Source organism: Berghia stephanieae, chromosome 2 (genome assembly GCF_034508935.2).
Source record: "Berghia stephanieae isolate SIO BIC M18660-M18661 chromosome 2, UCSD_Bste_1.3, whole genome shotgun sequence".
NCBI classification, from domain to species: Eukaryota; Metazoa; Mollusca; class Gastropoda; order Nudibranchia; family Aeolidiidae; genus Berghia; species Berghia stephanieae.
The window spans coordinates 48,748,562-48,763,394 of NC_088361.1; the positions used below are offsets into that span (position 1 = coordinate 48,748,562).

General features: G+C 35.5%; 2 protein-coding genes across 3 annotated transcripts in view; both read right to left on the bottom strand.

Moving 5' to 3' along the window:
• Nucleotides 1-3,750: 3,750 nt before the first annotated feature.
• Nucleotides 3,751-5,297, bottom strand: LOC144963956 (uncharacterized). Its single transcript, XM_078897898.1, has 2 exons — nucleotides 4,304-5,297; nucleotides 3,751-3,878 (listed from the first exon to the last, which is right to left on the bottom strand). Exons 1-2 carry the CDS (start codon nucleotides 5,295-5,297, stop codon nucleotides 3,751-3,753), a joined length of 1,122 nt encoding a protein of 373 aa, XP_078754024.1.
• A 2,187-nt stretch (nucleotides 5,298-7,484) lies between these two features.
• The window catches only part of LOC144965065 (uncharacterized), a 44,917-nt gene continuing 37,568 nt past the window's right edge, over nucleotides 7,485-14,833 (bottom strand). Inside the window, exons 32-36 of one of the 2 annotated variants that reach the window (XM_078899961.1) lie at nucleotides 14,770-14,808; nucleotides 13,799-13,913; nucleotides 10,657-10,737; nucleotides 9,509-9,555; nucleotides 8,502-8,794 (exon numbers count right to left, since the gene is read on the bottom strand). In XM_078899961.1, the coding sequence (XP_078756087.1) occupies nucleotides 8,705-8,794; nucleotides 9,509-9,555; nucleotides 10,657-10,737; nucleotides 13,799-13,913; nucleotides 14,770-14,808 (372 nt within the window). In that variant the 3' untranslated portion in view covers nucleotides 8,502-8,704. Of the gene's footprint in view, nucleotides 8,795-9,508; nucleotides 9,556-10,656; nucleotides 10,738-13,798; nucleotides 13,914-14,769; nucleotides 14,809-14,833 lie in introns of both variants that reach the window. The other variant, XM_078899962.1, reaches the window with a different exon arrangement.

Genomic DNA, 14,833 nt, shown 5'->3' on the forward strand with positions numbered 1-14,833 from the left:
ACATACAGTACTCGCTGGATTCTTACACGCTGTAATTCAGCACACTCTTCACAAGCTGGAACTGGGTGACTGAATTTCATCTGTATATGTTGTTACCCCCCATGAGCATCGAATTTCGGCATAGTCGGATTCTAGCACTCTTTTTGGCTTCTCCCAAGAACGTGCTGGAATCCAGTGAGTAATGCATTAGATTATCAAATGAATTTCATTTGTTCAATAGATGTTCTGTTTCACCAATTCTAAACGCAAAATATTTTTGTTTTGAATAAAGAAGAGTACAATTTCATGCAACAATTTTTCAAATAATGTTCTAAAATGTTTGAAAGTCGACATGTTTTTAATTAATGGTAATGCACTTTTTTCATATATTTTTTTCACTTCTGAATATAACATTGTGAAATATTGTTATATAAGTGGTTTATGACACTCATGTCATGCATCAAAGTTATTTTAAACTGTAAGTCCCAGTCAATCCCTTTGTTTGATTTTGTTGAATTGTTTTATTCACACATGCGCAAGTGTGTTGTGCTTATTACTCGCATTTATATTTTTGTTGTTTTGTTTTGTTTTAAATTTATAACAATTAGGAGCCCTGGTCTATAAGGATGTGGTCTTGTTTGTGGTAATACAACACTGAAATGGTTACAATAATAGTATAGCTAATAATGGTGATATAAAGTCATTTAGTTAACTATACTTTTTCTTCAGGAACAAACAAATTTTATAAAGCATTCTAAGAATCACATTGCATTCCAATTGTAACATGTATTACCATCCACATTTTTCTTTTCCTTTTCAATCACGTGACTTAGTCATGTCATGGACGATGAACAAAAGATTTATTTTATTTCCCCAAAATCCAAATTTAAAGAAAATACAAAGTCAACACTTCTTGTTGGTTCAAAATTTTCTGATCTTTATCCAAGTGTGTTCCATTGCTGATAATGGATCAAGTCAACCTTGCTTCAAGTCAACCAATCTTGTAAAAAGTAATAGACAAAAATGAATATGACAGCTTCAAAATATAACAAAATACCAAACACGGAACATCACAGGCTCAAAACCCTTCATCAGCCAACAACAACAGAATACCAAATTAAAACATAAATACAATAAAACTCAGATAGACTGCAGAGAAAGTTTTCTCTAAAGTCTATCTGGGTTTTTAAGTTATGTATTTTTATGTTTTAATTGCTGATTTTAAGACCGAAATGTTCTGTGTTTGGTATTAGTATCATATTTGTGGCTATCACTTTGATTTCCAGTCTCTACTTCATTCCAACATAACAATACTGCTTGGGGATAATTAGTCACATATTCAAAATCAATGTGAATATGTCAATCTCATTTACATAGTCCTGATTGATGTGAATGTGTCAATATTATTTACACAGTCATGACTGATGTGAATGTGTCAATGTCATTTGCATAGTCATGATTCATGTGAATGTGTCAATGTCATTTACACAGTCATGATTGATGTGAATGTGTCTATGTCATTTACATATTCATAATTGATGTGAATATGTCAATCTCATTTACATATTCATGATTGATGTGAATATGTCAATCTTATTTTTAAGCATCAACTTGTCCTAATTTTTATAAGCTAGAGATAATTGTTTTAACAAATTGTGCCATTGTTTGTAACAAAATATATTTATATTTGTCTTAACAGATTGCTCTAGATAAAAAAATAATTAAGATATTTCATTATTAAAAAAAAATAAATTCAAAGGACTGAATAAATGACATTTTTATTTGTGAAATAAGAAAACAACAATCTTTGTTCCAATTCTAATGGCTTGTGTGTCTTAACTGTCAATTTCCTTGAGATTTCTACAGCTTAACTCAAAATCAAAACACAACAAAGGTAACAGAATAAGTTTACAGTGAAAATCAAGCTTGATCATTTATTTTCTAGTCTTGTGGTCGTCGTCCTCCTCATGAAAGAAGTGTGTTTTAGGGTTTTACGGCGATGCGAACACATTTAGGTCATATCAGTGCCAGTAAAAGGGAAGAAAAGGGGAAAGTAAAAAGTTCTAGAATTACAATTAAAGCACCCAAGAAAAGGTAAGAAAAGGGGAATTGGTTCAACTATCGAAGTACTTAGTTTGAGATCACCTAAAAGTCTCCTCCAGACAAGCACAGGTCCCCACTAAGACTAAGAGGAACACACTCAAATGTTTACAAATCATATATAATATACGCCCTATAATTTAAAAATTAAATGAGGCTTACCTTAAGGTGAAATTTGATGATAATTCCATTGTTACTGCATGACATGCATATTCCTTCACCGAAGAAGACCGGTCACCCATGATTCCTCACTATTCAAAGGCGAGTTGGTGGTTATGTAGAGTACGATGCAGTTGTCTGATCTATATAATCCTTTTCAGAATCACACATACAATTTCCTTCCCACATGAATTTCTCACAAAATTTGATATGTATAGGGTGTCAGAGGGCGGGCGGTGAAGGAATATGCATGTCATGCAGTAACAATGGAATTATCATCAAATTTCACCTTAAGGTAAGCCTCATTTAATTTTTAAATTCCATTGGTTACTGCTGACTATGCATACCTTCACCGAAGATTTTAAAGCCATAACCGCCAATGAGCAAAGGACTATCGATTATTAGGTACTGCCAGTCCAAAGGCTGTATCCTTATCTCTACGATCAGTTTATTATAGTACTTACCAAAGGTAGATGCCCTAGCCCACCCCGCTGATTTGAGTATAAGTGATATGTCAATATTTCTAACAACTGACGAAGTGGAGGCTGCTCTCGTGCTATGAGATTTAAATATCTTTGTATCAATCCCAGCTTTCGTTAACATCAGTTTAATCCATCGACTAATTGTGTCTTTGGACACCGCCGCATGACGGCTCATAAAGCTCAGAAATAATTTTGAAGATGAGCGAAACGGTTTTGTACGCTTAATATATTCATTCAAGTAAGTAACTACACACAATCTCTTGTCCTCTATAAATGCGGGTAGTATGACGGTAGTGTGACACGCCCGCGGATTGGAGTGTTTCAACACTTTTTTAATGGAAAAAATTGCTTTTGTTCGTTGTATAATACAGTCATCGAGATCCAAAGCATGGATAGTCTGGCATCTTTGGCCAGTGACTAATGCACATAGTGTAACTAGTTTTAACGTTAATAGTCGAAGACACAATTCTCGACCCGGAGAAAGTTTTCCCAAGAATTTAAGAACTATAGACACATCCCATGTGGTGCAGTATCTGGGATTACTGGGACGTGAATTAAATACACCCCTCATAAATCTAGTTATAAGCATATGTTCGCCAATAGGTGGGTTATTGAAAATGGTAGATAACATAGAACGTGCCGTATTTATAGCACTATAGCTGTATTTCAGTTTAAACAAGTGCAACAAAAATTCCAGACAATTCGAGACATTTTCCAGCAGAGGTTCCCATCCTTTATCCTCGCAAAATTCCAGCCATTTATTACAGTATACAGTATATTGCAGTCTTGTGCTTTTCCTCCATCCCTTCATAAGCATTTTGATTACCCCCTAGATAATCCTAGACTAGTGAATTTGTCCCTGACACAATGCATGCTACCATGTTTAATTTTGGATATAGCGGGTGCACTGCTGCAGGATCCTGAGGAAGTTGAAGTAAGGATCTCTGTCCTGTCAGTAATTGAGGGGAGTTCTGACACAAACGCATCATTTTTGGCCATCATATCTGTGACTCCCATTTCGGTAATATCATTAACGCCTTTGGTGTTCTGTCTCGAATAATTTCCCTAATACTCTGGGGATGAGATTGAATGGACAAAAAATGTAAACATATTTATCCCATTTATGAGCTAAAGCGTCAACAGCCAGTGCTTGTGCATCTGGGTGATAAGACATATATTTCTCAATTTGATGATTAATGCGAGACGCAAAAAGGTCAACTTCTGGCGTTCCAAAAGTGTGGCATAACTGCTCAAATACAGTTTTATTCAGCATCCACTCAGTATGGGTATCGAGATAACGGCTATAAAAGTCTGCTTCTGTATTATCAACTCCTGCGATATGACATGAAGTTAACCATATATTCTTCTCTTTGCCCCACAGCAGTAGTTCTTTGGTATAATTATTGCACAACGAAGAATGTGTACCGCCCATATGATTAATATAAGCCACTGCAGTAGTATTGTCAATCTGTATTTGAATGTGACAATTATGTAAATTGGATCAAAGTGCCATAGTGCCCAGTAAAGCTGCTCTATTTCCAACACATTAATATGTTGTTGTGATTCCTCATAGGTCCACATACCTTGTGTCACTTCCTCCCCCTTAACTGCACCCCAGCCTAATTTGGAAGCATCAGTTCTAATTATATAATCTGGGTGATACAGAGCTTTTCCACTGTAAACCCCTTCATTTATCCACCATTCAATTTCATTGATACATTCTTCTGTCAATGTTATACATTTATCATAATCATAAGAAACAGCTAATGCTTTAATTTTTGTCATCTCTAATTCCCTATAGAATAAAGGACCATATTCAACAGCGGGGAAGCATGCTACAAACGTGCCAATGAGTTGAGCTACTTTCCTAATGGATACATGATTAGCTGAAATTTTAAGGGAGGAAGCTTTTAGAATGATTGTTTCCCTTTTCTCTTCACTTAAAGAAACCCTCATATCTAACGACTCGAGTATGAAGCCCAAATGGTGTAGTCGTTGAGTAGGCACTATCGTAGATTTGGGGGATATGTCAAACCCTAATGATTTAAGTGTCATCATACTATATGTGATATTATCCATAGTCTCTTGGTAGGAGCCACCTTGTAAGTACAAATCGTCAATATACATGCTTGACAAATAGTTCTTTCTTCTAAGGTGGGCTAAAATAGGGCGTAAAATATTTGTAAAAATCCTAGGACTGTCTATAAACCCTTGAAGCAATACTAGATATTTATACACTTGTCCCTTATGACGAAATTTTAGGTACCGAGTAAATCGGTTGTCAATAGGCACGGTGTGAAAAGCACTAACAATATCGAGACTCGCCATACAGCATCCTGGTTCCACCAGATGTAAACATGAATCCAGACTCCCCATTTTGAAATGTTGATAGCATACATGTTCATTAAGCCATTTGAGATTCAATATCATTCGAAATTTGACACCTGATTCGCAACTCTTTTTAGCTCTAAGAAATACATTATTCATAAAATCTCCACTATCAAATTTACATTTTTCGATAATTAATTGATCCTCCATTTCTTTTATCATTATGTCTAGGGCGTCTGATTCTTCCATATTAAACCTCAGTTCAGGGGGCAATCTTGTTTGGTAGGGTTTACTATTGAATTGAATTTCACAACCTTTAACACATAGTAAAACAAAAGGGTCATTAGTAAATTTCTTCCATATATGTAAATAATGTCGAGTGCGCCCTCCTAACGGATGGTCTAAATTCTCAAACTCAAAACTTACTCTTTTACTTCCTGTTTCCTGAGCCCCTTTTCATGTACGGCCTGTTGTGAGTTTGGTGGTTGTAGTTTTGGTAGTTGTTCTGCCTTCGTGTCTGGGTCTGACGACCTTTTTGCCCCCCTCCCCATCCTTTCTTCCAGAACGGGGTTCTTTGACCTAAAAAAGGAAACTTTTTCCCAGCACGGTTGGTATTGTATGGTTCCATACGTTGTTTTGTGAGTCGTTGTGTAATTTTTTGAGTTTCACACACATCCTTGATTTTATCAGGTAATTGTTCTCCAAATAGGAGACTTTTGACAGGATACGAGTCGCTACACAGTTGAGAAAATTCTTCTTTAAGTTCTCCTTTAAACAAAAATCGTCTACAGATGTCCAGATAATGAGACGAGTTAGCCATTAATGCCAGTGAATCCGCAAGTCTTGTTACCGCATTTTTAGCATCTTCGTTTAAATTGTCCAGTGCACTTAAACTGTCAAAAGCGCCAATAGCCGCAGTGATACCCTTCATCATTCCTTCTTGAACTTTGACTAAATGTGTGTCTCGAACTCTAGTGGGATTAGACACCATCTTAGTAATTTCTTCATTGCATTCTACCGCTCTAAGTCTAGAACAATTCTGCGGGACTTCATATTTAGCATATAGCCGGTCTTTGGTGCTATTATCTATTCCCTTCTCTAAAATATTAGAAATTCCAACTGCAATGTCGTCGTTGATTATGGGCCCTGATGGCACAACTGTGCCTGACACGTCCTTAAAGTATGCGATGCTACAGTTATCACTAGCAACGTCTTGGTCATGTCTATTTATATCCGTCTGGGAATTCCCAGCCACATGAGTCATCATTTCATGATCGTTACCTGGAAAATCACAGGTTTCATTAGGGCTATCTTGTTGAGTTTCACTTTCGTGATAGTTATCATACGCCGTTTTCAATTCGGCAACTATGGGAATAATTTTAGTCAACTCCGCTAATTGTTCTCTAATCATTGATAATTCACTGTTTTCGCATTTTTTCCCTTTCGACTCTTCGCGATTAGCGAGAGTATTAGTGTGGCTCGTATTCGACTCTTCGCGATTAGCGAGAGTATTTGTGTGGCTCATATTCGCCTCTCTTTCCTCTTCGCGATTAGCGAGGGAACTAGTACGACTCATCTTAGCACAATTAGTGCGTGAGAGAGAAGTCATAGCCGATGATTGTCCCGTAGACTGCGATTTGTAACACTATTAGTGTTCAACGCTTCATTTTTTGACTCAACTTTTCTTTTCCCTTTAGAACACGATTTAGGACCTTTCTTTGTAAAGTCATCATGGTTTATTTCTGCGACATTTTTTCCGATCTCTCACTAAGAGACAGGAGTGATTTCACGGCGTCTGCCATTGTTTATAACGAACTCAGCCTAGTCTAGCTAAAACAAGTAAACACCGGTAAAGAGGGATGAATAGTCCAATACAACACAAATAATTCTAAATTCTCCACAATAACACAGTCACAGTTAATTTAGTAATGATATAATCCAGTAAATTGTTCGGAAGAACCCGATGAAATTGGATAATTAATCCGATGAAATTGAAAGTCGTTGTTGATCATTGGGTGTACCGGTAAAGAGTGAGGAATCATGGGTGACCGGTCTTCTTCGGTGAAGGTATGCATAGTCAGCAGTAACCAATGGAATATATGAATAAAACATAATACAGTGCGTAACAGAGAAATGATATACAAGGAAAAAAATATCATCACCCAAAACTATAACTATACATTCGACTGTTTCCATCCCAGCCAAGTTCTCCGGCCAGGGTTAGGATAAAACTAAATAAATTCATCCCAAGACAAAGACAGAAAACATCTTGAAAAACAGATACAGGGGGATAGAAGACACAGTAAGTGCCTCGCTGCCTACTCTGGGAGGCCAGGAACCCCACCTGGCTCTGAAAGGGACAACGAAACACACAAACAGTTTATACAGGGTTAGACCGTACAGTATCATAAATAAAACAAAGTAACAAGAAAAATCTTTTTAAAAACCTGAAACAGTTTATTTGTGAAGAGTGAGTCATGAATTTACAATTTGGAAAACAGCAATCCAATAATATTTTACAAGACAAGAGTTGAATACAAATCCAACTTGCTCATGACCAAGGCACTCTTCACTTCATTAAAACCAATAATTATCATGAGAACAAAAATATACATTTTCACATCACCAATCAATTTACAGTACAAATTGTGCATCTTAAAAAATATTCTAAAACTCGCACAACTCTTGCTCTATCCCAAAACCATTTATTTTGAATAATATTTTTTACAAATGGCTCACCAAAAGGTTGTTTTTGTATCACATGACACAAAAAAATAAAATAAAGAATGACATTTTTTTTAAATAACCCCCCTCCAAAAAAATTAAAATAATCATAATAGTAAAATATCGGTAATTTATTTTGAACAAAACTAGAAGAATCTGGTTTCCATTAATATCTATTAGTTGATAAATGACATATATGAAAAATTATGGGACTGCTACCAAAAGAATACAGACCTGCCAACCCTTCACATTCCAGAACACCAGGAAATAGGAATTTGAGACAAAAAATAGGAATTTCTTAACAATGATAATTCTGTATAAAATTAACCACAATCTTTGTCACCAAACACTTAAAGACAGTATTTTGGCACAGCTGGCAAAACTACATATTATCACATGTGGTAGGTAATGGAAGGGGGAAAGGAGTGCAATTAATTTGCTTACTTAGCTCCCTTTATTGGCTATCATAAATAAGAATATCACTTTTTAACAACCCACCCTCCCCCACCCCTCTTTTTTATTCTTGCCATTAGCATCATTATAGAAAATCGGAATTTTAGAGACAATGGCGGAATAGTGGAAAAAGGAAGAGTGAAAATAGGAATGATTCTGCCAAAGGCGGAAGGGTTGGCAGGTATGAGAATAGCAGTAATATTTGGGGTTTTTTTTAATGTTGACAATAATACTAACTTAGAGATTTTGAGAAACTGTTTCTGTTAAAATGTTGGATTATTTTTCAATTTTCAACCCAGAGAAACCGATTGAAACAAAATCTTTCCATAGAAAAAACATTGCAGTCTCATTTTGTTAAATGTTACACCACCCCCCTAAAAAAAAAAAAAAAACAACAAAAAAAACTTCCTTTTGACCCACACTCTAATAAAAATATACAGTTTTTATAAGTACAAAAGCTTTGGACAGGGATGAATATTTCACTGCTTGCTGCTGGATCTGGTTCGTAACCTTGATGACCTTCTGGTGGACAAAGGGAGCTCATTCTCATCTTGCAGGTTTCTGCCAACCTGTAATCAACAATTACATTCATCAAATTAGAATTGCTCAAACTATTACTGTAAACCCTTTAACATAAAGAAGAAAAAAAAAGAAGACTTAAATGTGACCCATGCCTTTGTTTTTTTTAAAGAGTTTTACAATTCTTGCAACACATTTAGGTCATTTCAGCACAAGGAAAAAAGAAGAATAAGGGATAGTCAAAAAGTTGTAGATTTACAATTGAAAGGACACAAGAAAAATTAAGACAAAGGGCAATGGTTTAAGTAGGGAACAGATGTAGATTCAAGAGTACTCTATCAGTTTACTTAGTCTGAGATAACCTAAGATAACCTAAAAGTCTCATCCAGACAAAAGCATATGAACTTACTAAGGGAATACACTCAAGTCAAATGTTTGCAAACCATTATACTGTTTACCTCTCAACAAGGGCATCCAGCCAGGGCCAGGATAAAACCAAGTAATCTCATTCCAAGACAAAGACAGAAAGCATGTTGGAAAACAGATATAGAGGGATAGAAGACACAGTAAGTACCTCCCTGTCCACTATGGGAGACATAAAAAACTAATATGAATTGTGGTGCTATTTACTTTCTCAAAATGAGAGATAGTTTTTCTACTCCTCATGTCCTCCCCATTAAAGCAACCTTTTATTACCCGAGACTACACATTATTTCAAATTTGACCAATTTTCTTTTTTTTTTTTAAAATAGAATTCAACGTACCAGTCCAGTTACTGGAGGATTCTTTGGTCTGTGTCTCGATTGCTTTCCTGAAAACAAAACAACAGAAAATATTGAAAAATGATAGCATTTAAAAATATAAATAACTAAATAATTTTTTTTTTAAAAACATGAGCTTTTATATAGCGCAATATCCACTAAACATGCTCAAAGCGCTTTACAAATGGTCTCTGACCAACAGCAACATAACCTGTAGAACGAGATATGACGTCTGTTAGGTGAAATTACAATTTTTTCCAACAGAGATGACCCTGCTAGCGGCCAGGTACTCATTCTACACCTGAGTATGGTGAGAGAATGTGAGTAAAGAGCCTTTCCAAGGACTCAACGATGCACCGAGCCAGGTTTGAACCCAAGACCCACCAATCCAAAAGCGAGTGTCATACCACAAGACCACATAGCTGCACAAAAATAAACAATTTATACAGCCTCCTTTATCTTTTTTTTTTTTTTAAATGTGTTTTACAGCGCTTGCAATATTTTAAGTTAATTTCAGCACCAATAAAAAGGAAGTCAGAATAGTTAAAGGGGAGGCAAGTTCAACAGGGGTCAAACTTTCAACTCTGACTTAATGTCAAAACAAAGCATATTTTTTGTCTGCTATTTAAAGAGTTAACGTTAAAGCAGCCATTGTTTTGAGAAGTTTGAACTATTTTTTTTTTCTTTTAAACTTAAAAATCAATTAAAAAATTTTTTTTTTAAAACTTAAAAATCAATTTAAAAAACAAACAAACCACAGGCTCATTTTAAAGACCAAGTCAAAACCTACTGGTATTTTATATAAAAAAGTTTTTTTCTCTTTTCTTTCTTTCTTTCTTGTTTAATGAAGTAAGGTAAGTGCTCACTTTAACTGGAAAATGCTTTATTTATAAGGAAAAGAAAAAACCCAGAGCTTCTAGGTATACATCTATCTTTTAACCTGATGGATTGTGTAGTGTCAGGTACTTCTACCGATATATTTTTGAAATACTTTACAAAATTTCAACTGTTTTATTTAAAAATTTGTATTGCTACGAGAAAATATATGAAATGAAAACAGACCCGCCAGATTCAAAATATTCAATATATTTATTCATTCCCAATCACAATACTACATCAATTTGATTTCACTGTTGCTAGTCAAAATTCACCTTTATGCAAATCGCCTCGTTTTCTCAGAGGTAACAGATTTTTAAACAAGGAAGGGGAATTTTGTTTTTCTTTAATATGAACTAAACGGGTGGGAAAACAAAAACAAAAACAAAAACAAAGCACAGCAAGTTTTCACAAGGAACATTTTTGTTTTTAAATAATAAAATAAATAAGCAAATAAGAAAATTCCAGTAACATTGGAATGAATACAAAATATGTGAATGGAGCAAAATGAATGAGAGAATGGTTATTTTACCATCACCAGGATTGAGTGAAATGTGAGGTAGAAAGAAAAATATAATGTAGTGATCAAGATATGTTAATTCAGCAAAGTGAGTGGAGCAGCCACTTATGTTGATAACAACAAGAAAGGAAGTGAGTAGGAAAGTGCCAGAAGACAACAGAGAATAAAAATTTCGCGTCGGCGCTGGAGGCTCAAACCTGTGACCTTACTGGTACAACTACTCCGCCTGACCGGGGAGATCGTGACTCTTACTATATGAGCTATCCACGACTGGGGGCGTGGATAGCTCATGCGGTAGAGTCATAATCTCCCCAGCCAGGCGGAGTTGTCATATCAGTTAGGTCACAGGTTCTTCGAGCCCAAATCGCTGCTGCGAAGTTTTTATTCTCTGTTGTCTTCTGGCACTTTCCTGATCAAGATACGTAAGATTTCCTTATCTATTTTTATCATTATTTACTATGAGTTTTGTACAATTATGATTTAATCATGAACAGTTTGCAGTACTTTCAGTAATATGAAATTGTTAGTTTTGACTTAACATTGCCATATGGGTATTTATATTTTCAATACAATCGACGATGTGTAAAAACTGTCTGTAAATGTGACATTCCAAGCTATTTCAGATTAAGTAATTAAATGTGCTGTTGTACAATAATGCTTTTAAAGTTAAGTCCCATATTCAGCCTTAAATAAGATAAGATAAAATAAGATTGAGTTTACAATAATTAACACAACTAAAATCTTTTTTTACTTGTTGATACAATGATATCGAGGATAATAATAATAAAAGGCATTTTTTATATGGAAACATATCCCAAACCTTTGTCCACCTGATCTAATTTGCCTTTATCTTAAAAAAATGAAAGCATTTAATGTTAAAAAAAAAAGTTTTTATATAGTGCAATATCCACTAAATGTGCTCAAAGCGCTTTACAAGGGGTCCCTGGCCAACAGCAACATTTAGGATGGGACATGACGTCTGTTAAGCGATGTTACAATTTTTTCGGACAGAGACAACGCTGTTAACGGCCAGGTACTCATTTTACACCTTTGTATGGTGAGAGAATGTGAGTAAAGAGCCTTCTCCAAGGACTCAACTATGCGCCAAACGAGGCTCGAACCCAGGACCTTCCAATCCGAAAGCAAGTGTCATACCACAAGACCACAGAGCCGAATGTTAAGTGTGGCTTTGTGGAATGGCACTTCACTTCAGACCTGCAGGTCTCTGATTCAAGTCCCAATGTCAGCGGCCCAAAGTTGAGACTTTACTCACATTCTACCACTACACTCAGGTGTAAAATGAGTACCTAGCTGGTAAGAGCGTTGTCTCTGTTATTAATCGTTTTTAAGGGTCTCACTGCGCGTGCAATACATTTAAGTCATATTAGCACCAGTAAAAAGGAAGAAAATGGGATAGTCAAAAAAAAATTATAGAATTACAATTAAAGCACTTAAAGCACATCATCAATGTACTTAGTTTGAGGTCACCAAAAAGTCTCATCCAGACACCAGCACAGGCTCCCACTAAGGGGAATACACTCAAATGTTTACAGGAAATATTATTATCAAAACATAACAGAGATGATTTACAAAGGAAAAAAAAATATCATCTCCCAAAGCTAATCCAAACATTTGACTGTTTCTCTCTAAGCTAAAAACATCTTTCAGGCAAAATGGCTTATCCTGTATATTTGGTTTTACTCTGCCTTTGGCCAAAATTAAAAATACCTACATGTTTTAGATTTTTTCAGAGTACAGTAAGATTGTCATTGGCTTGGCACCCCTTGTAAAGCACTTTGAGCACACAATTAGTGGCTATTGTGTTGTATAAAAGCTCAAATTTGATTGATCTCCAAATTACAGATAATCACAACTCATTAATCACAACTTTCGGTTAATCACAACATTTCTCAAGAAACAGAATTAATTCTATATAAAAGTCACTGGTTAATTGCAACAAACTTCAGTTAATCGCAACAAATTTTCGCCCTCAACAAGTAGTAAATTCAAGAAATCAATCAAACAAAATATCATGATTAAATTTCATCATGGAAGGAATGGTGTGTCACAACTCTATTATAGACAACAGAGGGTTGAGCTTTGCAGTATGGGTTCGTGATGTCATCTGTGGCCATTAGATAGGAGGCAAGGGGGCTGGGTATAATTTTTACAACAGGTAGACAATGACAGTTGTAAAGAGATATCCTTGTTTTGGGATTGACAACTGTGCTTTGTGACCAACGAGTTTAGTGAGAGCCTATAGTCTCTATCACTGCTAATCTTTGACTCTTAAAAATATTGAGAACAAAAGAGTGATAGTTAATCAAATCTGAATAAGATGTCCACTTGCATCAAAGCTGCTTTTGCTTGAAAAAATATATACAGGGCTACCATATGGTTTTTATTTCAGTCATATTGCTCAGTATGTGGTGGACTAAGAACAATGTTTACAACAACTGGTTTGAATTTACCATAGTGGACTGGAAACTTAACTTCAGTTAATTGCAACTTTGGTTAATCGCAACATTTTTGCTGATCCCAAGGTTTGCGATTATTCAGAGTGGACTGTACTACTAACAATACAAAAATTTAAAGATCTGAATAATTGTGTATGAAAGGTGCCAAAGCAAGAAAGAAAAATACCAAAAAAAAAGAAGCCATCTCAAAATATCAGTCGACCTCGACTAGGGATCGAACCTAAGACCTTCTGATTACTGAGGTTTGATCCCCAGTCCAGGTCGAGTAATTTTTCGGGATGTTTTTTTCTTGTATTTTTCTTTCTTGCATTGTCTGGCACCTTTCATACACACTTGTTCAATTCTTTATCTTACACCGGTGCCTGCTCCTTAATTTGTTAATTTGATATTTTCAACAAAAAAAAACCCCAAAAAATTTACCTGATCTGGTCATGGGAGAGATGGAGGCAAACACTTCATTGGCCAAGTCCGAGGCGATGCTTGGGAGTGGCTTTCTATGACTATCTGAGCTGTGAGGAGACTGTTCATTTGTTTCCTGGAAAAAGAAAGTGTAAACTGTATTGTATTTCAAGATAACTTTTTGTGCGGCTATGTGATCTTGTGGTATGACACTCGCCTTAATATCGGAAGGTCAGGATTCAAATCCCGCTCTGAGAGGTGCACAATTGAGTCCTTAGAAAAGGCTCTTTATTCACATTTGCTCACTGTACTCAGGTGTAAAATGAGTACTTGGCCGCTAACAGCGTTGTCTTTTTCAGAAAAATATTGTAATATCGCCAAACAGGAGTCATGTCACGTCCTACATATAAAGTGTTGCTGTTAGTTAGGGACCTCTTGTAAAGCACCTTCTGTGGATATTGCGCTATATAAATGCTCAAATTCAAGTGTGAAGATAATATTCACTTCTTTTCATATTTATAGAAATAAAAAAAAAGAGATAATGTAGCTTTAAACTCTCTCACGGTTCAACCATCTGTGAGCATACAATCGAACCTGACTACCGGGCGCTTAAATGACCTAATTAGTGTTAAAAGTGCCGTTAAGCACCTAAAAACAAACAAAACCTGACTACAAGATGAATAAATTTATCACAAAGACATTTTCACATTTTTAATTGATAAAGAATACCGTAGATGCCGTCCTTGAGTTCTCCCCCCTTGCCAAGGGACACAAACTTGACAATGAATCAACTAAATTTACTTTTAGGCATCCACTTTGACATAATATCAGATTGAAGGCACGGATCATATTTATCAAGTCATCGCAAAGATGCTAAAAACTGAGGTTTTGGTCAAGGAAAGGCTTTTGATACTAAAGAAGAAGAAATAAAAAAAAAGAAATTCTTTAATTAAAAGACTGAAATATTTTGTATTTTAACAATCATTACTCACCTCAATAGTCTTGAGGGATTTACGTGTTGGGGTAAAAATCTGTGGAATGAAAGGATTCAAAAGA